Here is a 23,077-nt window from a genome sequence, read left to right as displayed (position 1 = left end):
AGGGTCCGGCACCCCCAGGGACTGTGACACTGTGCCGGCACCTCCAGGGACTGTGACACTGTGCCGGCAGGGTCCGGCACCCCCAGGGACTGTGACACTGTGCCGGCAGGGTCCGGCGCCTCCTGGGACTGTGACACTGTGCCGGCAGGGTCCGGCGCCTCCTGGGACTGAGTGACAGGGTCCGGCACCTCCTGGGACTGTGACACGGTGCCGGCGCCTCCTGGGACTGTGACACTGGGCCGGCAGGGTCCGGCGCCTCCTGGGACTGGGCTGGCAGGTCCGGCGCCTCCTGGGACTGGGCCGGCAGGGTCCGGCACCTCCTGGGACTGTGTGACACTGTGCCGGCAGGTCCGGCGCCTCCTGGGACTGGGCCGGCAGGGTCCGGCACCCCCAGGGACTGTGACACTGTGCCGGCAGGGTCCAGCACCTCCAGGGACTGTGTGACACTGTGCTGGCAGGTCCGGCACCCCCAGGGACTGTGACACTGTGCCGGCAGGTCCGGCACCCCCAGGGACTGTGACACTGTGCCGGCAGGTCCGGCGCCTCCTGGGACTGAGTGACACGGTGCCGGCACCTCCAGGGACTGGCCGCCCCGCAGAGCTGCTTCTGCTGCCTCCCTGCTGTTCCAGCTCAGGCTGCTTCTCCGAGGAGCCCCCGCAGGCCTTGTGCCCACCCACGCCCTGGCCCCGGTGTCCCCTCTCCAGGACACTCACTCCCCAGGAGGCCCAGAGCTCGCCCTGAGGAAAACACGGGGGCCCCGAGGCCCAGGCAGCGGCCACAGAAGCACAGCTGGGGCCGTGTCACCGTCAGAAGTGGCTTTTATTGTGAGGGACAGCTCCTCCAGGAGCAGACGGGGTGTGGACGGGGCGGCACAGCTCGCTCCAGAGCCGGGGCCACCCCTGCACCGCTCAGCCAGAGGAGAAGCCAAACGCAGCCTGGGCGGCGGCGGTGGACAGAAGTCAAGGCAGCTCGTGGACACGGAGGCCGGAGGTGGGGTTGAAAGCGGAGAAGCGGCCACAGGGCGGCCCCGAGGTGGACATCCCAGAGGGGCTGAGCCCGGAGCCTGAGTGTGCTGGGACCTCAAGCCCCGTGCAGGACAGGCTGCAGCTGGCCTGGGGCTGGGACTGGGCACTGTGCAGCCCCTGGGGGCTCGGCAGCCGCGGGGGTCCCTGCCCCAGGTCAGCCTGAGGCCCCTCCAACAGGTCCTTCCAGACCCCAGCGGGGGCAGAGGCCGGGAGACCTGAGGGTTCGGACGTCAGCGAGATCTCGGCTGTGCCAAGGGGGGGACAAAGGGCCAGGGCCACCAGTGACTAGAACAGCCGGGAGCCCAGGGTCACTGCAGGGGGTCAGGGTGGCTCCCAGGAGAGGAGCCTGCAGGTGGCCTGGCGCTGTGCCAGTCCAGGCAGGTTCCAGGACAGCGGGACCAGCCGCTGGGCGCGTGCGGAGTGAGCCACAGGCAGGTCGGGAGTGCGTCCTCCAGGGTGGACGGCCGTCGGTAGAGCTGCTGGCCCAGCCAGGAGTAGGGTCCCTACTTGCAGCTCTCCTTCCTGAACTCTGGGAGCCAAGCACAGGGCGGGCGTCCCAGGGAGCTCCGAGTGCCCAGGGGCCACGCCGTAGGGGTCCTGGGCATGGGGGGGGTGGTCACTCACCTTTGTCCAGGTCCACGTTCTTGGCAGGCTGGGGGCCGCGGGCCAGCTCAGCCCTCTCCTTTAGTATGTTGTTTTTGTAATCTGGGGGGTGGGGACAGGAGGGTGAGGTCCCCTGGGAGCTGCGTCCCCTCCCGCGGCCCAGGCCTGTGCCTTAGTGTCGCCCCCCACCCCCAGCTGGACGTCCCCACCCCGCCACCTAGCTGGATGTCTTCGCTCCCGTGCAGCGTCCGGCCTCCTGCGGCGACGGCTAACTCCGACATGGTCACCTGCTTCCTGAGGGGTGGGGTGGGGAAGGTCAGCGCGGGGCATGGAGGCGGGTCTGGCCGCTCCCCAGCGCGGCTTGGGCAGGCGCTCACCGCTTTGACGTTGCTGGCAGCTTGTCCGAGCCCTCGTAGCCTGGGGAGGGAGACGCGTGTCGGGGCGGCGGCGCCCCTCTGCACCTCCCCAGCCCTGAGAAAGCTCCGCCCGCGGCCCGGGCCCCTCCTCACCTGCCCGGCGGCGCTGCGCGGCCAGGACCACAGTGACCAGCAGCAGGATGAACAGCAGCAGCGTGGCCAGCACGTAGCCCAGCTGCTGGAAGAACTGCGCGCGGCTCTCGGGGACGATGACGTTGATGACGCTGCGGCCGCGCGCCAGCGTGGGGTCTGCCGGGGAGCAGGGCGTTAGGGCCGGGGTCCCGGGGCAGGCGCGCGCTCCCGGCGCGGGACCCGCGGCGGGGCAGGCGCACACCTGGGCCGGGGGAGGCGCTGTGGCCCGAGCCGTTGCCCGGCGACCCCCGCGGGGGCGGCTCGGCGGGGGGCTCGTGCACGCGCAGGTGGAAGACGCGGCGCTCGTGCAGGCCACAGTAGTGATGGTGGAGGTGGCAGGAGTACGTGCCCTCGTCGGCCGGCTCCAGCGGGTCGATGCGCAGCGAGAAGTCGCCGCGCGCGAAGGCGTCGGCCGCCACGGCCACGCGGTCGCGCAGGGACGGCGGCCCGTAGGCCCGGCGCTCGCCGGACGCGTACAGGTCCAGCAGGCGGTCGGCGCGGTCGTGCGGCACCCCGGGCGGCTGCCGGTCCCAGTGCGCCACCTGCTGCGCCTCCTCCACGTGCCGCTCGGTCCACACGTGCGCACGGTTCTCGCAGGTCAGCAGCGCGGCCGCGCCGCGCGCCACCGCCAGCACCTCCTTCTCGCCATCCCAGTAGGCTCGCGGGGTGTGGGCTGCGGGGACGAGGAGGTCAGCTGCCCGGCGCGGGGACGCGGGGACGCGGGGCGCGCGCGGGCGTGCGGGGCACTCACGCGGGTCGACCACCTCGAGGCGCACGGCGTGGCTCTCGTACAGGTGGCAGTAATGGTGGTGCAGGTTGCAGGTGTACAGCCCCGCGTCCGAGTCCTCCACGTCTGCGTGGGGGAGACCGAGGTGAGCGCCGCCGCCCCGTCGCACCGGGACCGCGGGACCCCGGGACCCCGGGCCGCCTACCGCGGAGGAGCAGCGAGAAGTTGCCGTCGTGGAAGGCGGAGGGCGACAGCAGCAGGCGGCCGCGGTCGCGGGGCTCGTACACGCGCTGCTCGCCCGCCGAGTACATGTCCACGAGCCGGCGCGCGGGCCCCGCGCCGCCGCTGAGGTCCCAGTGGACCACGCGCTGGCGGTCGGGCAGCCGGTCCTGGGTCCACACCATGCGCTGGCTCTGGCAACGCAGCACCGCGCGGGCACCCGCGGCCCAGCTCACCGCCGACTCGGACACCACCGAGCTGTCCGCTTGCCCGGGCGCTGCGGGCCCTGGAGGGGAAGGGGAGTCAGCCGCGCAGCGTGGGACCCTCCCCCCTCCCATGGGGTGGAGATGGGAAGGGGAGGGCGGGTTAGGGAGGGGTGCATGGCGGGCCTGGGCCGGGTCACTGACCTGAGGACAGCAGGGCGGTGGAACCTGGAAGGAGAGGAAGGGGAGGGTGCGAGGGGGCAGCTTCAGCCTCGGAGCTCCCCTCCCCGACCCAGCCCCGGGACCCTCCTGTGGTTCTGGACCGGCGGGGTGGGGCAGGCTGGGCAAGTCTGGGGCTGACTCTCCCAGGGCGGGTCTTGCCCTCGCCGCCACCCTGCCTGTGCTGGGCGCCTGCCCTTTGGGGAGCGGTGAGTGGGAGTCCAGGCCCCTGCGGGAGCAGTGACCTCAGCACTATGGCCCGGCTGGTTCTGGGCACCCTCAGTGCTCACCCGGAGGAGGCCCAAGCACCTGCCACAACTCCCCAAGGGTCTTCAGACCCCCAGACCCCCCGAGGGCGCAGCAGCTTTGAGCTTCCCAGCGGCAGAGGGAGCCCCGTCCACAGCCCAGCCTTGGTCCTGCTGCAGGGACATGGCTGGGCGCCGGGAGCCTCTCTCAGGAATGTGCAGGGTCAGCAGGGCCAGCGGGCAGGCGCGGGGCCCGAAGGCGGCCGGAGCAGACCCCGCAAGCCCAGTGCTCAGCACCTCAAGCCCCTGCCCTCCCCAGGACCTGGAGAAGCAGAGACCCGAGGGCCCACGGAGAGGGCAGCCAGGCGAGAGGCGCCCGTGGCCCAGCCTCCGGCCCCTGCTGGCCGCCTTCCTGCCACAGGGTGGTGTGGGGTCCACCGAGGCTTCACGCCCTCCCAGGTGTGCTGCCCCCTGCGCGCCCCCCAACCCGGGGCCAGTCCCTGCCGGGTGGGGGCAGCCACAGCTGGGCCTTGGCTCGCTGGCTGCCGCCCCGAAGGCGGCCGCCCGCCCACCTCCCACCGCCCGCCCTGCACTCACTCTGCAGAAGCAGGAGTTTCCAGAGCAGGGCCTGGGACAGCGGCTCCATGGCGCCCACCCGGCCCCCGGGCCGCTTTGTCTCTTCCACTCCTCCACTCCAGAAAAACAGCCGACCCCCTCCCCCTCGGAGCACCGCTGTGACATCACGGAGCCCTGGGCCGGCAGCCATCGGAGGACCGCCCACTCCCGCCCGGCCTGGTGGGGAGGGCGCTGCAGCCCCCCTGCCCTGGATGGGAGGAGGAGCCAAGCAGAGGCCCAGCCCCCTCACTGGCCAGTCCTGAGGAGTGGCCCGAGGGTGCAGACCCTGATGCCCGGGGAGCACCTCGGCAGTGGGGGCTCCCTGGACCACTGCAGGACTGGCCTCCTGGGGCAGTCCTGTGCGCCCCGGGCACCCTGGCTGCCAGACCAGGGACTCGGGGTGACTGTGGCTCGTCCTCCGAGGGGCCACGGGTGGTGTGAGGGGCGCTGCTGCCCAGCCTTGCGCCTGACCCAGAGGGGCCAGCAGAGGGTGGGGCCCTGAGCAGACCCCTCCCCTACTGGGCCAGCCATGTAGGCTACACTGCTGGGAGACCCCCACAGGGAGGAAGTGGGGAGTCCCCCCCCCCAAGTGCAGCTGCAGCTCTGGGAAGTTAGACTCATATAAACAAAGCAGAATAACAGTGCACGGTGTCCCAAACCCACTCCTTCTAGTTAAGCAAACCTCAAAAAAAAAAAAAAAAATCCACACAACCACAAAAATGCGCTGTGCATGGTTTAGCCCGCCCATCGGGTTCAGTTACTGTGGCAGGCCCCGTCCCCGGTGGGCGGGGGTCTCTCTCGAGAACCTGGCCTGGTCCCCGCGTCCCCAGAGGAGCTCAGAGCTCAGCCCAGCCCAGACTAGGGGCCTTCGGCACAGGCCACGTGGGGGTCTGGCTGCGAGGACGCAGAAGCCCCCGCCCCACCCGGGACCCCAGCAGGACCCGGCCCTAGGGCGGGGCTCCTCCGGAGAACTTGTCCCCCTCCGTCCTCCTGGCCTTTGGTTCTGGAAAAACAAGGCCAGCCTGGCCGAGCTCAGGGCCTGGCCCCTCCTAGCCTTGCCTCCTGTTTTCCTAACTGGTTTCCATTAGCGCTGGCGGCCTCCCTCCTGTCTGTCTCCATCGCACTCCCGGAGGCCTGACCTCTGTTGGCTCTGGCGCTGACCCCACCTCTGTCTGCCTGGCTGTCACGCGTGGTCTCTGACGGTCTGATGGAGGGGGTGTCCAGGCAGGCTGCAGGGTCAACTCCCAGCACCCACCTAGAAGGGGCCGGAACTCTGCCCAGCCAGCAGGTCCCATGGCCTCCGGCTCTGCTTGTGGAACTTGGGCTAAGACTCCCCTACAAGACTCAAGCCGAAGTCCGCAAGGCCCTGGCTGCTGAGCCCTGTCCAGGGGCAAGCTGGCCCCGACCCCCGGCGAGGATGGTGGAGGCTGCAACCCTCCCCCTGCCCATCTAGTCCCCTCTGAGGTCAGCAGAGGCAAGAAGCCAACAAAGACCCCCCCCCCAACAGGAAGTAGCCACAAATGAGCAGAGACCCAGCAGCCAGCCTGGGCTGCCCCCCAGGCCACCTGCCCCTCCCTGGGCTGGGCTGGGCGCCCAGGAGTGCCCGGGGGCTGCTCGCTGGGCCAAGACGTCCATCCCTGCTTCCAGCCCGCATCTGTCAGGCTGGGAAGAAGACAACCAGGGCAGAAGAAAGCCACTCTGGCCAAGTCCCCCGCCGGACGCGGGCCCTGGGCCCTCCTCCCCTTGCTGTGGGAGGCGTGGCCAGACAGCCCACTGGGCCTGCAGACTGGGAACCAAGCGCTGGTTCCTGTGCCAGGGACTCGGACATTCCAGGCAGCCTGCTCAGCAGGAAGGAAACCACGGCACCCGCCCCTGCCGTCGGCCTGCTGCGGGGCAGCACTGGCCCACGAGCGGGATTCAGGCTAAACCCGATGTCCCATCCCTGTCCCTGAGTGGCAGAGACACAAGGATCTCCCGCCTGCCAGTTCACTCCCCAAATGTCTGCAACAGCTGGGGCTGGATCAGGGCCAAAGTCGGGAGCCAGGAAGTCGGGCCACGTGGGTGGCAAGGACCCAGTTACTTGAGCCACGCCCCGCTGCCCGCCTGGTCCGCCTTGGCCAGGGCTGGAGGCAGAACCCCAAAGCTGGGACCCAGCATGGGCTCCCATACTGCCCTCCTGGGGAGGCCAGGTCACCCCACAAGAGCACAGAGGGCGGGGCCGGGGACAGCCTCTGAGGGGCGACCCGGGCCGGAGGTGCAGCCTGCAGCCCGTCTGATGCTATCGGGAGGCACAGAAGTGGACACGCAGCGAAGCAGCCCCTGGAGACTGTGGGGTGGGGTTCTCTCACAGTCCCCAAGACCCCCGTCATGGGCGGACAGGATAAGGGGAGGGGGCAGGACCCCTCCTCACCCCTCCCTGCCTGGGACACAGCAGACAGGTGTGAGCTGTCCCTCAGACCTCGGTGGAGCCCCTGTGGGGTCTGCTGCACTGTGCACACAGGGCCCAGGGGGTGGCCACATGGACAGACCTGGGGGCAGAGTTGTTCCCAGCCGACCACCAGGAAGAAACGCCCACACAGCGAGGGTTGGAGGGACGGCCCTGGGGAGGACCTGAGTTTCAGCTGTGAGCGCCGGCCAGCAGGCCTGCAGTGCCCTCCCGGCTGCCGACCCAGGGCGAGACACAGGTGGTGGACAGGAAGCCACAGGCCAAGCTTCAAAGGTCAACAGCTTCATGTTTCAGGGGCAGAGTGACAGGTCCCCACACACAGGTTCTCAGCTTCCCAGCTCCGGACTGGGTGTCCAAGCCCCGGGGACAGCCTGGGCTCTGTCCGGCTGGGTGCTGACCCCCTCTCCCCCCCGCCCTAGGGCCCAGCTGCACTGGCCCCGGCCCCACTGTGCACCCTCGCAACGCTGTCTGTTGGGAGCAGGGTGGGGGCGGGGCATCCGTCCATCTTCCGGGGCCCGGATGCTTGCCATGCTTTGTCCACACGGGGCCCCGTCCGCTTCTCCATGTGAACCAGGACGGGCTGTGTCCTGTCTCCTGGGACAGGACCCCCCTGATCCATCAGCTGGGGGCGGAGCCATGACTGGTGCTTGGAGGTGCTGGACCACACACTGAAGCCTCATGCCCGGCGGCCCTGGGCGGTGCTCTCACTGTGTGACAGACACACACAAACCTCCAGAGCGGCTTGGTGGGGGCAGCAGGCCTGGCCACCCTCTTCATTTATTTGCAAGTCAGTTGGGGGTGGTGAGGGAGAGGTCTTCCATCCGCTGGTTCACTCCCCAGACGGCTGCAGCAGCCAGAGCTGAGCTAATCCAAAGCCAGGAGCCTCCTCCGGGTCTCCCACGCAGGTGCAGGGGCCCAAGCACTTGGACCATCTTCCCCTGCCTTTCCAGGCCACAGCAGGGAGCTGGATCAGACGTGGAGCAGCCGGGACTCGAATCGGTGCCCATAAGGGATGCGGCACTGCAGTTTGCCCGCAGCACCATGGCGCTGGCCCCCGTAAACTTTACAACCAGGAACCCCGGATTTCCTTGCAGTGCATGACCGCGGAGCCCTGCACCCAGCAACAGCCAGGCGGGCCTCGCAGGACAGTGGCCATCACTGGCTGTGTGCTGCAGCTCGGTGGACGTGTGCACATCACGGCCGGGCCTGCCCCGGGCAGGAACCAACGTCCAACCTCTGGGGTGCTCCTTCCACCCACTGGGAACCCGGAGGGCCCTCACCGCCCACCTGCACCTGGGGTCGGCCACTGCTTCTCAGTGGCTGCAGGGCTCCAGGCCAGAAACCACCGGGTGCCTCTGCCCCCCCGGGGCAGGGGCTGCCCACAGGCCAAAGCCTGCCAAGAACCTGGTGGACCCTGGGCTCCCACGCCGAGTGGCTGTGATGTGCCCAGTCTCACCCCTACCCAGGTTTTCCTGGCGATGTGCTCCACCAGCTGGGTCCCCGCTACCCTCCAGGCACCAACCCTAGCATTCAGTGAGCTACTGGGTGGGAGATGCTACTGTGCCTTTCAAGCAAGCAAGTCCACTTGGAGCTGTACTCCAGCTGAAGGGCGGAGGGAGATAGAGACCTTCCACCTGCTGGTTCCCTCCCCAAATGGCCACAGTGGCCAGGGCTGGGCCAGGCTGAAGCCAGGAGCCCACAAGTCCATCCGGGTCTCCCACGTGGGCGGCAGGGACATCAGCAGGGAGCTGGACCGGAAGTGGAGCAGCTGGGACTGCAGCTAGAGTCCATGTGAACGCTGGTGCCGCTTGGCAGCTTAACCCACTGTGCCACAGTGCCGGGCCTCGGCACACCGTGACCCAGCTCTCCAGCACACCCGAGAAGGCGGCAGCAGGTGGCCCGAGTGCCTGGGCCCCTGCACCCACATGGGAGACCCGGAAGCTCCTGGCTCCAGGCTGGCCCAGCCCTGGCCGTTGTGACCATCTGAGAGGTGACCCAGCAGATGGAAGATTGGTCTCTGCCTCTCTCTAACACTGTCCTTCAAGTAAATAAAATAAATCTTACAGAGACCCACAGGCAGTGCCTCCCGGGAACAGGAATCACCTGGGAGAGACTGGACCAGGGGGACAGTGGACAGAGGTGGACGGCCGTGCAGCCTCCGCCCTCTTCCTCCGGAGGGAGACACAACAGGGAGAGAGGAGGGGTGCACACAAAAATAAAATCCCGACACGGCCTGCTGAGGCCATAGTGGGGCCAGGCTCAAAGGCTGGAGTGACAGGGCCGGGGTCAGCGATGCCTGGGGCGGTGACCCGGGGCTGGGGAGGCCACAGTGGGGCCAGGCTCGCAGCCTGGAGTGACAGGGCCAGGGTCAGCGATGCCTGGGGCGGTGACCCGGGGCTGGGGTCACACCATGTGCTCTAGAGCATTCCACAGCACCCCGGCCTCCACCCCCACTTATGACGACCACGCATGTCCCAGGTGTGCCCCAGGGCTCCGTGAGGCCACTGCCATGAGAAGCGAGGACAGCCCCGTCACACTGCAGGGTGAGCAGGACCAGGCTGCCCTAGCCAGGACGGACAGACAGACATTGGGGGGGGTCAGGACGGCCCCATCACACTGCGGGGAGAGCTGGGCCAGGCTGCCCTAGCCAGGACGGACAGACAGACATTGGGGGGGGGTCAGGACGGCCCCGTCACACTGCGGGGAGAGCTGGGCCAGGCTGCCCTAGCCAGGACGGACGCAGACGTGGCCGCGGCTCCGCAGCCTGGGCTCCACCTGACCCACAAGGCCCCCTCGCCCAGGGAAGCCCAGGACGCCCTGACTCCAGCAGGGGCCTCCAGGGAGCTCACCGCCCCTGCCACTGCCCAGCCACAGAGCTGCAGCCCCTCCGCCCACCTCAGCAAGGACCCACACAGGGCCTGTTTTCATGGGTGGTTTGCTGAGCAGAACCGACCCATCTTTCTCCTGGAGCACTGCGGGCTCTGTTCTAGAAACTTCTGGGAGTGGACTCCGCCCTTCCCGGGCCCTCCCAATGTGCAGGCACCGCAGGCCCGCGCCCGGGATGCAGCTCGGCTGGGGAGGCAGGCACCGACAGGGCTGCACCCAGCAGTGGGGGACGGGGGCCTGAGCCTCGCCCTGGCGCAGGAGGCAGGGACCTGTGGCCTCTGGTTCCAGGGCCGTGCAGTCCCCAGCCCCCTCAGGACCCCACTACGCGAGGGAGGCTGAGCAGCCAGTGGCAGCCAGGGGTGCCGGCTGGAAACCACCCAAATACCCAGCCCCTGAGGCTGCCCCGCCCACCCCGCTGAGCCATGGGCCCTAGGGCGACCTGCGCCCCTCCCGGCCTGGCGGTGAGGCCCCCACCCCCTCCACACACGCAGCAACAAAAGCAAGCACGCCCCCCACCCAGCGTCCCTGTCCCCCCCAGGGCGTGGGCTCCCTGAGGACAAGGCCCACACTGTCCAGCTGAGAACCCGGGCCAGCCCAGCCACAGGAAGGGGCGGCCACACGGAGGCTCAGGCCGCGGCCGGCCCTCAGGGCTTTATTGTGAAGGAGCACCCTGGGCGGGCGCAGGGCGTCACTTGCTCTTCCCGTAGATCCTGGGGGTCTGCCAGCCCTCGGGGGCTTCCTTCAGCCCCGCCTTCAGCCAGATGCGCTGCAGGTCTCGCTCGAACCTCACCTGCGGGGCAGAGGGAGCGCTGGCAGCGGGCGGGGCGGGGCCTCTCCCGCCGCGCCCCGCAGCGCCCTGCCCGCACGCACGCACCTGCTTGCGCTTCAGGCGGCCCTCGCGCACGCTGCGCCGCAGGAAGCGCGTGCGCCGCACCAGCTTGCGGTGTTTGTGGCGGTTCATCTTGCGCCGGCGGATCTTGAGCACGTTCTTGCAGCAAACCGGGGCCGCGCCGCGGGCCCCCGCGTCCCCCTGCGCCGGCCCCTCGCCGGGCTGCTGCGCGGGGGCCTCCGCCCCAGGGGCGCCAGCGTCCGGTCTGGGCAGCAGGCAGCGGGCAGCGAGCCAGCTCTCCAGCGGGCTGATGGCCAGCCTCCGGGGGACCAGCATCTCCTCCAGCTCCAGCCGGGCGCCCCGGCCAGGGGCGGAGGCGGCGCTCCTCGGGCCTGCGGGCTGCGTGCCGTACCGGGGCCTGCACGCATGGCTGCCCAGCACCCCCGAGACGGGCCAGGGCCGGCCGCGGCCTGCAGGAAACACACAGGGGGCAGCACAGGGCACGGCGGCCAGCACAGGCCTCGACTTCCTCCCCGCGCTACGTCCACGCTCACGTGGCCACGGCCGGCCGCGCTGCAGACAGCTGGGACCCGCGTTTCTGACCCCGGTGTGCCTCCCGCCCGCAGCCTCTTACCTGCCCAGGGGACGGCCCTAGCCAGCTGAGAGGTCAGGCGCACCAGGAACATGGCGGGCGTGTGGCGGTGACCGCGGGCGCTCCGGGGCGCTGCAACACAGGTGCAGGCTGAGCGCGGGCGGCGCGGCCCGGGGCGCCCACTCCCCATCGGCCCCAGTCACCCACCCGCGCTGGGGGCTCGGGGATTCCGCCCCACAGTCCCAGCGGGGAGGCCGCAGACCACGCGCCGCCCCCACCTCAGCTTCGCTCGCCGGGCACCACAGCCCACGACGCGGGACGGCCCAGCGCAATCCCGGCCCCCGGCTCTTCCCGGGGCCTGCCCGCCACACGCCCCGCACCTCAGTCTCCGCAGGCCCGACACCTGCAACCCAAACGGACCATCCTGCCGCCCCGCTCAGCGCTTCCGGTCCGTCCCCAAACCGTCCCCCGGCGCCCCCGACTCCGTATTCCGCGTACACGCAGGCCGTCGGAGCCCAGAAAGCGGCGGCTTCCGGCTGCGGGCCGCCGTCGTCCGTGCGCTAACCCTCGCCCCGCCCCTGATGGAGACCTGAAAACTACAATTCCCACAATGCAGAAGTGCCCCGCCAGACCCGCGCGTCACTTCCGGACGAGCCCGGCCGGTTCCTCGGGAGGATGTACAAGAGATGGGCTCAACGCTGCGGAAGTGACGTCACATGCGACGGAAGTGATTGGTCTGTTTCCTCCGTTTGGGCTGCTGCGAAAAGACGCGGAACCGGTGTTGGGCTGAGGGCGCCGGAGCTTCCGGCTGCTCGCGCGTGTGGCCGCGGTGAAGTCCTGCGTGGAGGGAGGGTGACGGCGGCTCCCGGCCGCCCTGCGGGCTCCGGCAGGAGTATTTCCTTTGTCTTCAGTATAATCTTTAAAATATTTGAGAGGCGGGCCGGCGCCGCGGCTCACTAGGCTAATCCTCCGCCCAGCTGCGCCAGCACACCGGGTTCTAGTCCCGGTCGGGGCACCCGATTCTGTCCCGGTTGCCCCTCTTCCAGGCCAGCTCTCTGCTGAGGCCCGGGAGTGCAGTGGAGGATGGCCCAGGTGCTTGGGCCCTGCACCCCATGGGAGACCAGGAGAAGCACCTGGCTCCTGGCTTCGGATCAGTGCGATGCGCCAGCCGCGGCGGCCATTGGAAGGTGAACCAACGGCAAAAGGAAGACCTTTCTCTCTGTGTCTCTCTCACTGTCCACTCTGCTGTCAAAAAAATAAAAGAAATAAAAGAATTGTTAAAAAAAATATTTGAGAGGCAGAGTTAGAGATCTTCCATCCCCTGCTTCATTCCCGAAGTGGCCACAGTGGCCAGGGCCTGGCCGATCCGCAGCCGGGAGCCTCTTCCGGGTCTCGCACGCGGGTGCGGGGTCCCGGCCGCGTTAGAGGGAGCTGGATCAGAAGTGGAGCCGCCGGGACTCGAAACGGCGGCCATGTGGCGAGGCTTACCCTGTATCTTTTATTTATTTGTCAGGCAGAGGTAGACAGAAAGGTCTTCCTTTTGCCATTGGTTCACCCTCCAATGGCCGCCGCGGCTGGCGCATCGCACTGATCTGAAGCCAGGAGCCAGGTGCTTCCTCCTGGTCTCCCATGCGGGTGCAGGGCCCAAGCACCTGGGCCATCCTCCACTGCACTCCCGGGCCACAGCAGAGAGCTGGCCTGGAAGAGGGGCAACTGGACTAGAACCCGGGGTGCCCTCGCCGCAGGTGGAGGATCAGCCAAGTGAGCCGCGGCGCCGGTCCCCCGTATCATCTTTTATAAACGTTTATTTGAAAGGCAGAGCAGCCTTCCATCCGCTGGGTCGCTCCTCACATGGCCGCAACAGCCAGAACTCCAGCTGAGGCTCCCACGTGGGCGGCAGAGCCCCAAGCCTGGCCCCTCCCCTGCAGGCCCTGGCCGGTGGGCCCCCCCCTCCCCCTGCACACACCGGTGCCCGCAGCCTCGCTGAGCAGTGTGGAAAGGCACAGCCAGGCTCGGCTTTCGGGGTGCTCCCCGGGCCCCCCCGCATCAGCAGCGGTGGGAAGAGGCGACTGCAGGAGCTAACTGGGGGCCCCGGCCCAGGTGCTGTCGGCCAGCCCGGGAGCTCCCACAGGGCAGCAGGAAGCCGGCTCACTGGGGCTGCGAAGCAGCCTGCTCAGGGCCTGGACCCCGACCCACAGGGCCCCCAGCCAGGCCGCACGCAAGCCTAGGAGCCCAGGCCAGGAGTGGAGGCAGCTGGCGGGTGGAGCTGAGGGAGGGAGCGGGAGCCAAGCAGCAGTGTCCAGGGTCCGCAGGATGGCCGCCCCGCAGACGTGCCTCGGTGCACAGGCTGCCTGCCCAGGGCCCCCGGGGTGGGCCACCCGTGTTGTGCTCCCGGCGTGTGGAGCCACGCTCCCTGGTGCCGTGCCTGCCAGGACCATGACACGGAGACCGCCGGCCCTTCCCTGGGCTGCCTCGTTCCTCCTGGCACTCCCCAGGGCCTGCTGCCGCGGCCCTGCACCCGATCCCAGGGCAGTGGTCCCACCGCTGCCCCCCAGGCCCCTGGGGCCACTGCTCAGAGGTGCGTCCTGGGAGGCGACCACCAAGGTGCCATGGGGAGAGCCAGGCTGCGACTCCTGGACCTCGGAGCACTTCCGTCGGGGCCTCAGCTGCCGCCCACGGCCGAGCAGCGGCACAGGCACAGGACGGCTCAGGACAAAGCCAACACTTTAATGAGCAGGGAGTCGGGCAGCAGCTGCCACGGCCCTTGAGTGGAAGCCAGCTGGGCCAACTGGACAGGCCAGCATGTCGGCGGCCAGTCTTCAGTGTCCGCATGTCCTGAGTAGTCTATCCATCCACACGTAGCAAACTCGAGGAGCTGGTGCCCGCACTCAGCACTGCAGATAAAAACAGACGGCTCCACACGGAGCCAAGTACCTTCTCGTCTTAAAGATCAGGATGCCCCACGTGGGCCAGCGCTCAGCCGGCCCAGTCCGGGTTCCGAGTGAGCGTCCACACGAGGCTCTGACCTGTGTGCCACACGCCTGTCCACCGCGTGCTGAGCCCGAGGGGCTAAGGCCGATGCCTCACCCCAACACTGCAGACAGGGGCCCGAGAGCCGCTCTCCGGGAGTCGCCACCGGGCCTCGGGTCAGGAGGGGGACAGCCAGACGTTAGCACCAAGCCACACCCACAGGGCCCTGCGCCCTGCTCTTCTGCTGAGCTGCCCGTGGGGTCCGGCCGAGGTGGGCCTTGCACAGGGGCGCCACCCGGCTCCTCAATGCCATGTCCAGGTTCACCTCAAGGTCCAGCATCAAAGACCATTTCCAACCAGAACCGCGCTCAGGCCGCTGGAGCCGAGGGCCTGGGCAGGTCCGGGTCTGCCTCACCTCCGGTGCCGGCTGTGCCCGGGGCGGCCCCGATCGTGGCGACGGCCTGTGCGCTCGTACGACCGCGAGCGCTCCCGCCGCTCATCTCGGTAGTAACGACTTTTCTTCTTGTATTTGCCAGAGTTTTCTGCCCGCTCCCGTGAGCGGCTTCGCGAGCGGGAGGAGCTGCGGCTCCGAGACTTGCGTGGCTTCTGGGGGGGGCACTTGCAGTCCTTGGGCTTCCGAGGGCCCCGCGCCTCGGAGCTCCTGCAGGGGGCGCTGCGGGGCGCCTGCCGGGGCGGCGAGTCGCTGCGGCTCCGGGAGCGGCTCTGAGACTTGGACCCGCCGGACGTGGAGCCGCTGTCACTTTTCCTGAGGAAGGGCACACTCCACCCGTGTGACCGCCGGACCCGGCCAGGGCTCCCACAGCACCTCCAGCCACCCTGGGGGACTCCCACCCACGGGCCGGGCACGCACCTCCTCTTCGGGGACGTGGACCGGGAGGGGGACGGCGAGCAGCTCCGGCTCCGGCTCCCGCGCGCCTTGGGCAAGCTGTGAACGGCAGTGCAGCGGCTGCAGACGGCGCCCGCGGCCGGCCCCGCGCACCGGCGGCCCCGCCCCTTACCCGTTCACCGGGCTGTCGGCCTTGGCTCTCCTCTTGGTGTCCTTGACGGGCGGCGGGGAGGGTTGGTTCCCTTTGGCTTCCTTGGGGGATTCCACTGGGGTCAAGCACAATGAGAACCACTCAGAAAACTGCTCCGAGGAAGCAGCTCAGCGCAGCCGCTGCCAGCCTGGACGGGTGCGTGCGTGCGTGCGTGCTCACACATGCGCACCGGCTCCCCTCGGGCCGTGGGCGTCCTGACTGCCAGCATCAACCTGTGGCGCCAGTGACGAGCCCTTCAGCGGGGGCACCGTGCTGCACCGAGCCACCGCCGGGACGCCCACCCCGCCCCGCTGCAGGTCCCTCCCGGGGGCAGACCTCTTGGGCCTGGCTGTCGTGGGTGCGGGGGATGAACCAGCAGATGAAAACATCTGTGTGTGCGCATGTGCGTGTGTTTGTGTGTGTATAGCTACCGTGCACGCGCAGCGTGTACGTAACAAGTGTGTGTGCGCGCGTGCACTGTAACAGGTGTCAGAAGCCCGGAGAGCGCCCTGCCCGGCCGCCCGTGCATGCGGCAGCCACTGCGCCCGTCAGCGGTGCCATTTCTACGCTAATTCAGAGGAAAAGAGAGAACCCAAAGACGAGACTGACACCCTCCAGGCGCGCGTGCCAGTCTCACCGTGGCCTCAGAACCTCCGCCCTGGCGCTCACCTGGCTTGGGGCCAGGCGAGAACCCTGAGCCGCTGTCCAGCACCGGGGCGCCCGCGGGCAGCTGGCCCCTGGCCTGCGCCTTCGCCTCCTCGATCGCCTGCCGCCTCTTCTCCACCTCACCCTCCAGGTGCGCCAGGTCCACCTGCGAGAGCCAGAGCCACACGCTCAGAACCAGACACCTCTGCGCCCGCACACACGCACCCGTCACGTAAAAACACGCAACCTTCTTCCGTGTATACAGCTGCAGGATTTTCAGGCAGATTTCTCGAATCTCTTCTTCAGTTGCTCCAAACAAAAGGAACCAGTGCGGACGACTGGGCAGAGGGATCTGCGGACACAAACGGGCCCGTCAGCGCCCCACCCTGGGGCGACTGGAACCCCACTCGGCCGGGGCTGTGGCACAGCATCCCGGACAGGCGCCAGCCGGTGTCCCGGCCGCTCCACTTCCCATGCAGCTCCCTGCTAATGCACCTGGGACGGCAGCGTGAGACGGCCCAAGTCTTGGGAGATCTGGATGGAGCTCCAGGCTCCTGGCTCCAGCCTGGCCCAGCCCCAGACATTGCAGCATTTGGGGAGTGAACTGGCAGATGGAAAACCAACCAGTCAACATCTGTCACTCTTTCAAATCAATGAAAAACAAAACAAAACAAAACAAAAACCAGCCTGCGGGTCCCCAAGCCATCCGGGCTCAACTGCTCAGCTGGGCCCGAGTTCTAAGTGTCAGACACAAAGGTCTCCGGAGACGAGAGGGATGGGAGCCGGCCCCCCGCGGAGGCCCGCGCTGACCTCCAGCGTCCGGGCGGCGAGGTAAATGCAGGCACAGGCGATGCTCTCGGGCTGGAACCGCACAAACACGTCCGTGCGCAGACTGTCGTTCATGTAGTTCCTGAAAACCAAGGGAGGAGGAGCTGCAGCCCACAGCCCCGGCTCCAGCCCGCCCCCCACGGCCCTGCTGCTCCCACCACTGCTCACAGCCTAGAGCTACAGGCCGGGGGCGCCCGAGGCTACGCAAGGACTCCTGGCTGCTTCCTACGCAGACAGGAGGACACATTACTGGGGGAAAAAAGCTGGCTGAATGTCAGACGAGTTGCTATGAAGAGAACCGACTTCAACTTGACTTTCCCTCAGCTCTGGCCTGCTCCGTGCCCTGCACAGGCCGCGGAGCAGCCTCCTGCAGCAGTGGGATGCACTGATTCAAGGGTCTGAACGCTCGTCCTCCACGGTGGTGCAGACATGCAAACTCAAAGGCACCGGCTGAGCCGCGGCCACCAGGCTGCCGGGAGACGCGCCGTCCTCCTGCGTCCTGTTCGTCCGAGAGTGCCCGAGGCCTGGTCCTTCTCTGGGCAACTGAGCTGCCACTTCCACGAGGGAGTCCACGGGACGGGGACAGCTCCCCTGGGTGCAAGGCGGGTGCCTGGGGCGCCCTGCAGAGGAAGCCAGTGCCCAAAGGGGCGTCCTCTTCTCGGGCTTAGACAGCCGTTTCCAAACTGTCCCGTTCAATAAGGAGTCTTAAAATGAACATTCACAGAATCAGACAGAAGCAACAAAATATTCCATTTCATCACCGTAAGAACATCTTTAAAATTTTATCATACTTCAGAAGAGATAGAAATACAAACTCTACATTTTTAAAAATGTTAAAACATTCAAAACCATCAATATTTGTAACATTCTCCTTTATATATATTTCTCTAATATGTAAAAGACTATTTTTCTAAGGTTTAATAGATTAAAATCAGATTTAAACTGACTTCATCAGTGTTGTGGCAAACAATTCCATGAGGACACTCGAAAGGCCACGAGCAGCAGTGAGCCCCGGAACCCCCCTCCCCGGGGCACACAAGTCAGGCTGCGCCCGGCGGACTTCCGGCCCCCGCCCCCACCCCCAGCCCAGGAGAGGGCAGCAGACAAACCCACCCAGACCCGGGGCGGGAACTTCTGGATTCTACAGACGCCTCCGGCAGGGCAGCCCCCAGCCCCGCAGATCCAGCGAGCTCTCCGCAGTCAGGGGTGCGACTTAACCCAACAAAGTCCTCAAGTTACGTAAGTCACGGCCATGTTTGGAATCAGTCACAGCTTTAGTGTCCATGGAACGACTGAAGATGCCGCCTCCCTAAGGACGCGTCGCTCCAGAAACAGCCTCCGCGCCCCGGGCCCGCGCCCAGCCCGCCCTCGCTGTGCCCGGCTCTGCCCAGCTCGTCCCAGAGGGAGGCACTGCGTCTTCCGTGTACATTTACCAAAGCTCGAGAGGGATAGCAAGGAGCACAACCGTCAGAGCCAGCAGCAGCGCCGGCCGTGGCCACTACCGCGCGCACCGCCAGTCTAGAGCAGCCTCCGCTGGACAGCCTGACGTCGCCGCTGGCCCTGCACCAAAGCGCTTGGACAGCAGAGGAGAAGTCTTAGTCACTTACCCTCAGAGGCTACCCTTCGATTGAAAGAGTACAGAAAAGAAAAGTCAAAATGGGTTCTCTGTGAACATCATAGCACCAGACAATTCAGTCAGCAAAAACACGACCCTTAAGATTCCACTCCACGGGGAAGTCACCACGCGACCCGGACTCTGCACTGCTACGGCAGCTCACCCCAGCGCATGCAGCCGGCACGCGCACGCCGCAGCCGACGGCCCCGGGCCAGCGCCGCAGCCCCACGGGGAGCCCCACTGACTGCTCTGTCTCACGGGCGGGCCTGGGGGAGGCTGATGGGCACCAGGACACCTCCAGCCCACAACCACGTCACGGGGCGACTACCCACTGCCCCTGCTGGACGTGCGGAACAAGGAGGTCGACTCACCATGAGGTCTGGACCAGGTGCTGGCTGCGCTCACACTCCAGCACCTGAAGGTACAGAACGATGATCTGCAAGACACGGGCAGCCAGTTACCCCACCCTCGAGGGCCGCAGCGCAGGTCCCGGCGTGGGGGCCGTTGCTGGAGTGCCCACTGCGTGATCTCTCTGTAGCTCTGCCTTCCAGACCAATACATGATAGCAAGACAGGGCCTGCGCGAGCCCTCAGCAGCGGCCCCTGGCCTGGTGACAGCTCGGCCAGCTGGGCAGCCCACGGCACAGGCGCCTCGTCCTCCCTGCAACACCTCTTCCGTCAGCGACGTCAGCCTGCGCCAAACATCTCTGTGCGCCAGCCACCAACTAAGCCCTTAACTACGCGGTGGGCGGCTTCCTAATACTTAGATGAACGCCACCAGGTGAAGCGACATGCAAACCAGGCAGCAGGGGGACCCCGGTCGTGAGGACACAGGTGACGGCCACCCAGCCGCTCAGGGCGAACACGGGGCAGCCCGGCTCTGGCTCGGAACGCGTCCACCCCTCTCTGAGAGGGAGCCCGGGCACCACCAGTCCACCTGGACCAGCTGAGGTCAGCTGCTGACAAGAGCGCTCCAGAAGACGTCACCTCCCACGCGGAGCCTGCGCTGAGAGGAGCAGCTCGGACCAGGACTGGCGAGCACAGGAGCGTCCCACACCGACCGGACTCGGCGGGGTCACAGTGGGGGGACGGTGGGGTCACAGTGGGGGGACGGTGGGGTCACAGTGGGGGCACAGCGGGGGGACGGTGGGGTACAGCAGGGACACAGTGGGGGCACAGCGGGGCACAGCAGGGGGACGGTGGGGTCACAGTGGGGGGACGGTGGGGTCACAGTGGGGGCACAGCGGGGGGACGGTGGGGTCACAGTGGGGGGACAGCGGGGCACAGCAGGGGGACGGTGGGGTCACAGTGGGGGGACGGCGGGGACACAGTGGGGGGACGGCGGGGTACAGCAGGGGGACGGTGGGGTCACAGTGGGGGGACGGCAGGGACACAGTGGGGGCACAGCGGGGCACAGCAGGGGGACGGTGGGGGCACAGCAGGGGGACGGCGGGGTACAGCAGGGACACAGTGGGGGGACGGCAGGGACATGGTAGGGACGCGGAGGGGACGGTGGGGACACAGCGGGGGGGCAGCGGGGACACGGCAGGGACACAGTGGGGGGGGACGGCGGGGACACAGCAAGGACAGTGTGGACACAGCGGACACAGCAGGGAGGCGGGGCAGGTGGCCAGCCCGACACCCACCTTGTGGGGGTGCTTCACGTGGACGCAGAAACCCAGCTCCTTCAGAACCCGCCTCTCGGCCTTTATGATCTGGTTCTTCAGGGTGACGTAGTCCTGGTCCAGCAGCAGAGGCGCGGGCTTCCTGCAAACAGAACACGCGGTCAGCAAAAGGCTGAAAGGCAGGCAAGGCCACAGAGGGCGCAGAGCCCACTCGGCCTGGGAGCCCACGCTCCCCTCACGCTCCGCGCTCACCCGCGCTCTCTCCCCGCCAGCCGCCCTAGGGGAGGCGCGTGACCGCCCAGCGGGCCTCCCCTGTGCTAAGGCCACTGTGACTCAAGGGCCAGGACGGAAACCGGACAATCACTTAGAGCAGCACAGTCGCCGCGGTGTCCGTGGGGCCAGTTCCAGCCGTCGGCCCATTTACTAGGTCTGCAAACACCTGACCCACCGGGACACGGCCCAGGGCTCCGGGACACGGCCCAGCACCTCCTCCCACCTCCTGCACCGCATCTGGCTCTAGGGGACTCCCAGCACCCAGGCGGGCACGTGGTCGTAAACACTCGCCATCGGGAGCACACACACACCGACAGACCCCGTCCTGTCAGTGTTGGGGCTCGCAGCTGGTTGGACAGACAGCACCTGCATCCGAGACCAGGCCAGGCCGATTCGAGAGGCCTGTGGAGCCTGGGGGAGGCCCAGGGCCCCGGTTCTCACTCAAGGGCAGCCCAAGGAGGCATCTCTGGCCGGGCCAGAAGCACGTGGGAAACCAGGGCTGATGTGGGAGACGGGAAGGCCACCCCAGCTAGGCTGCGCCCGCCGGGACGTGCGCCCCCCCAGGCCCTGGACCCACTTCTTCTCCCGCAGCTGCCGCAGGCGGTGGAACACGTTGATGACGTCCCGGATGCGCCGCGGCGCCTCTTCTATCTTGGAGGCCAGGTGGACACAGGCCATGGACACGTGCTGCAAGGCAGGCGGACAGACATTTGCCCACGTGCCAGGGCCTCGCGCAGGGCTTGGACCGGGCCCACCGGCTTCCCGCTCACCTCCATGGAGTGCTTCACGAAGGACTTGGTGTAGAAGAAGCGCTGGAACAACACTTGCCCGGTAGCCATGGCCACCTGGAAGGCGGAGCGCCTGTCACCGTGGCTCCGTGCGACCCGCAGGCTCGGCTCGGGCTCCAGGGGGAGGTCCGGGGTCGGGGCGGACGCAGGGTCCAGGGGTTGGGCCAGGATCGGGGGCCGGGGGTTGGGAGTCGGGCTGGGCAGGGGCTCCAGGGGTCAGGGGTCGGGAGTCGGGCCGGGCGGAGGCTCTGGGGATCGGTCAGGGTCAGGGATCTCGGCGGGCGCAGGGTCCGGGGGTTGCACCAGGATGGGGGGTCAGGGTTCGGGAGTCGGGCAGGGGCTCCGGGGGTCAGGGGTCGGGAGTCGGGCCGGGCAGGGGATCCAGGGATCGGTCAGGATCAGGGGTCTCGGCGGGCGCAGGGTCCGGGGGTCGGGCCAGAATCGAGGGTCAGGAGTCGGGCCGGGGCGAGGCTGCAGGGGTCTGAGGTCAGGGGTCGGGGGTCGAGCTGGGCGGGGGCTCCAGGAGTTGGAAAGGATCGGGAGTCAGGGGTCGGGATCGGGCCGCGCCGCGCCCACAAAGGCCCGGCCGCCCCTGGCCTGCGCGGCGGTTACCTGGCCGGGGCTCGCGGCCGCGCCCTCACCTGCGGCAGGCGGAGCAGGATGCCGGCCGCCTGGATGAGCTCGCAGCCCACCACGCGGAGGTCGGTCTCCGTGTCGGTGTCCAGCCCGCTCGACATGGACGGCGTGAAGCGGAGCTTGTCGTCAGGCAGAAGGCAGTTCTCCAGGGTGATGAGCACGCCCGAGTACAGCCGGTCCCCGATGAGCACCCCCTGCGGCCCGGGCGCCGTGCCGCCCGAGCTCGGGGCGCCGGCTCCCGACGCGGGGCCCACCGGCCCCTGGACCGCCGCCGCCATCTTGTGCCGCCGACTCGCCTTCAGACTCCTTCCCGGCCGGGCGGCTCCTCGCACCGCCTCCCGGCGCCCCCGTCCCGCCTCCTCGCCGCGTGCCATTGGCCGGGCAGGGAGTCCGCCCCGCGCCATTGGCCGCACGACCCGACCATCAGCATCGCGTCAGGCGCCGGCGACTGAACCCGGCGCGGGGGTCGACGGAGCCGGCTCGTTACCCAGCGGCCTCCGCGGCTCCGGCCCGACCCGGAAGCGCGTCTGCCCCGAGCACCGGGTCCGCCGAGCGCGGCGCCTGCTCCCGGGCTGTGTCCTGGGACCCCGCGTCGCCGCGGATACGCTGGGTCGCGCGGGAGCGGGTGACTCGGGAGCCCGAGGGTTCGGGGGTCTGTCTCTGCGGGGCCGGGCGCGACGAAGTGGCCTCGGAATCACGCGCGAGAGTGCCTGGGCAGAGGCAGGTCCTGCGGGCGCTCCCCGGAGCACCTCGTGGGTGACCCCACGCGCGGGCAGCGGTGAGCACTGACCCGCTTTCCTCTGCTTTGCCGCCAGGGGCGCGCTGGGGCCAGTCCACACCACCGCACGCCCAGGCTGGCAGCTCCAGGACAGAAGGGACTCGCTCTTTGCAGGACCCCCACCCCACCCCGTTCGTTTCTCCCTGGCACTCCCCAGGCCAGAGGAGGGAAACCGGTGCCTGCAGCCGTCTGGGCCCTGGGCTCAGGCGCACACCTGCAAAGGGATCACTGGGCTGGAGGGGTGTGAGCTGCGGACACATGGCAGTCACCAGGGGGCTGGCCGGACTATGCAGAGGTCACGCTTTGAGCACCTTAAGACCCTCTGAGCAGGACCCAGCCCCAGCCCCCCAGCCCTTAGGGCGCCGGAGCTTCCGGCTGCTCGCCTTAGAAGCTGGGGTGCAGTGACAAGGCCCAGGAGGGACTCCAGGGCCGTGCAGTAATGGGAACAGAAGCGTGGATGGAGAGTGGACAGCACGGAGCCAGCTCCAGGAGCGGGGTGTCCGGGGGCTGCACCGGGGAGGCCAGGTGCTGTCCAGGTACCCCTGGCGGGGATGGAAGACCCAAAGACGAACCCGTTGTTTTCTGGTTCTGAGTCGCTGGGGTCGTGTGATTTCCTGTGGACCTGGCCCCCAGGCTGGGAGCACCGGCCCTTACTGAGGCAGGCCAGCTACTACCCAGTGGCTTCCACTGGTGGGCTCGCTGAGCACCCTCCTGGGCTAGGAGGAG

The 23,077-nt window shown here is 68.2% G+C and overlaps 3 protein-coding genes across 6 annotated transcripts; all 3 read right to left on the bottom strand.

The window, feature by feature from the left end:
• Window positions 1-800: 800 nt before the first annotated feature.
• MXRA8 (matrix remodeling associated 8) lies at window positions 801-4,504 on the bottom strand. The gene is made up of 10 exons (XM_051840496.3): window positions 4,387-4,504; window positions 3,530-3,553; window positions 3,109-3,408; window positions 2,928-3,029; window positions 2,379-2,849; window positions 2,138-2,293; window positions 2,006-2,045; window positions 1,846-1,922; window positions 1,650-1,730; window positions 801-1,554 (listed from the first exon to the last, which is right to left on the bottom strand). Exons 1-10 carry the CDS (start codon window positions 4,433-4,435, stop codon window positions 1,529-1,531), a joined length of 1,326 nt encoding a protein of 441 aa, XP_051696456.2. The 5' UTR covers window positions 4,436-4,504; the 3' UTR covers window positions 801-1,528.
• A 5,853-nt stretch (window positions 4,505-10,357) lies between these two features.
• On the bottom strand, window positions 10,358-11,758 carry AURKAIP1 (aurora kinase A interacting protein 1). 2 transcript variants are annotated; one of them, XM_051840505.3, is made up of 4 exons: window positions 11,538-11,758; window positions 11,200-11,289; window positions 10,611-11,035; window positions 10,358-10,526 (listed from the first exon to the last, which is right to left on the bottom strand). In XM_051840505.3, exons 2-4 carry the CDS (start codon window positions 11,249-11,251, stop codon window positions 10,425-10,427), a joined length of 579 nt encoding a protein of 192 aa, XP_051696465.1. In that variant the 5' UTR covers window positions 11,252-11,289; window positions 11,538-11,758; the 3' UTR covers window positions 10,358-10,424. The 2 variants fall into 2 exon arrangements, with proteins under 2 accessions (XP_051696465.1, XP_051696466.1); XM_051840506.3 differs by having other exon boundaries at window positions 11,436-11,636.
• A 2,106-nt stretch (window positions 11,759-13,864) lies between these two features.
• On the bottom strand, window positions 13,865-21,910 carry CCNL2 (cyclin L2). Of its 3 annotated transcripts, XM_002724206.6 has the most exons (11): window positions 21,579-21,910; window positions 20,920-20,994; window positions 20,727-20,836; window positions 19,898-20,018; window positions 18,624-18,688; window positions 16,620-16,719; window positions 16,057-16,161; window positions 15,834-15,975; window positions 15,147-15,240; window positions 14,999-15,073; window positions 13,865-14,893 (listed from the first exon to the last, which is right to left on the bottom strand). In XM_002724206.6, exons 1-11 carry the CDS (start codon window positions 21,849-21,851, stop codon window positions 14,539-14,541), a joined length of 1,515 nt encoding a protein of 504 aa, XP_002724252.6. In that variant the 5' UTR covers window positions 21,852-21,910; the 3' UTR covers window positions 13,865-14,538. The 3 variants fall into 3 exon arrangements, with proteins under 3 accessions (XP_002724252.6, XP_017195865.2, XP_008251685.4); XM_017340376.4 differs by lacking the exons at window positions 18,624-18,688; window positions 19,898-20,018; window positions 20,727-20,836; window positions 20,920-20,994; window positions 21,579-21,910 and adding an exon at window positions 16,806-17,341; XM_008253463.5 differs by lacking the exons at window positions 13,865-14,893; window positions 14,999-15,073; window positions 15,147-15,240; ... (1 more) ...; window positions 16,057-16,161; window positions 16,620-16,719 and adding an exon at window positions 17,390-18,258 and having other exon boundaries at window positions 21,579-21,906.
• Window positions 21,911-23,077: the final 1,167 nt, after the last annotated feature.

This window comes from Oryctolagus cuniculus, chromosome 7 (genome assembly GCF_051225735.1).
Source record: "Oryctolagus cuniculus isolate XC-2025 breed Fujian yellow rabbit chromosome 7, ASM5122573v1, whole genome shotgun sequence".
NCBI classification, from domain to species: domain Eukaryota; kingdom Metazoa; phylum Chordata; class Mammalia; order Lagomorpha; family Leporidae; genus Oryctolagus; species Oryctolagus cuniculus.
The sequence above is the reverse complement of the archived record's forward strand: the minus strand, read 5'-3'. Positions and strand labels throughout refer to the sequence as shown.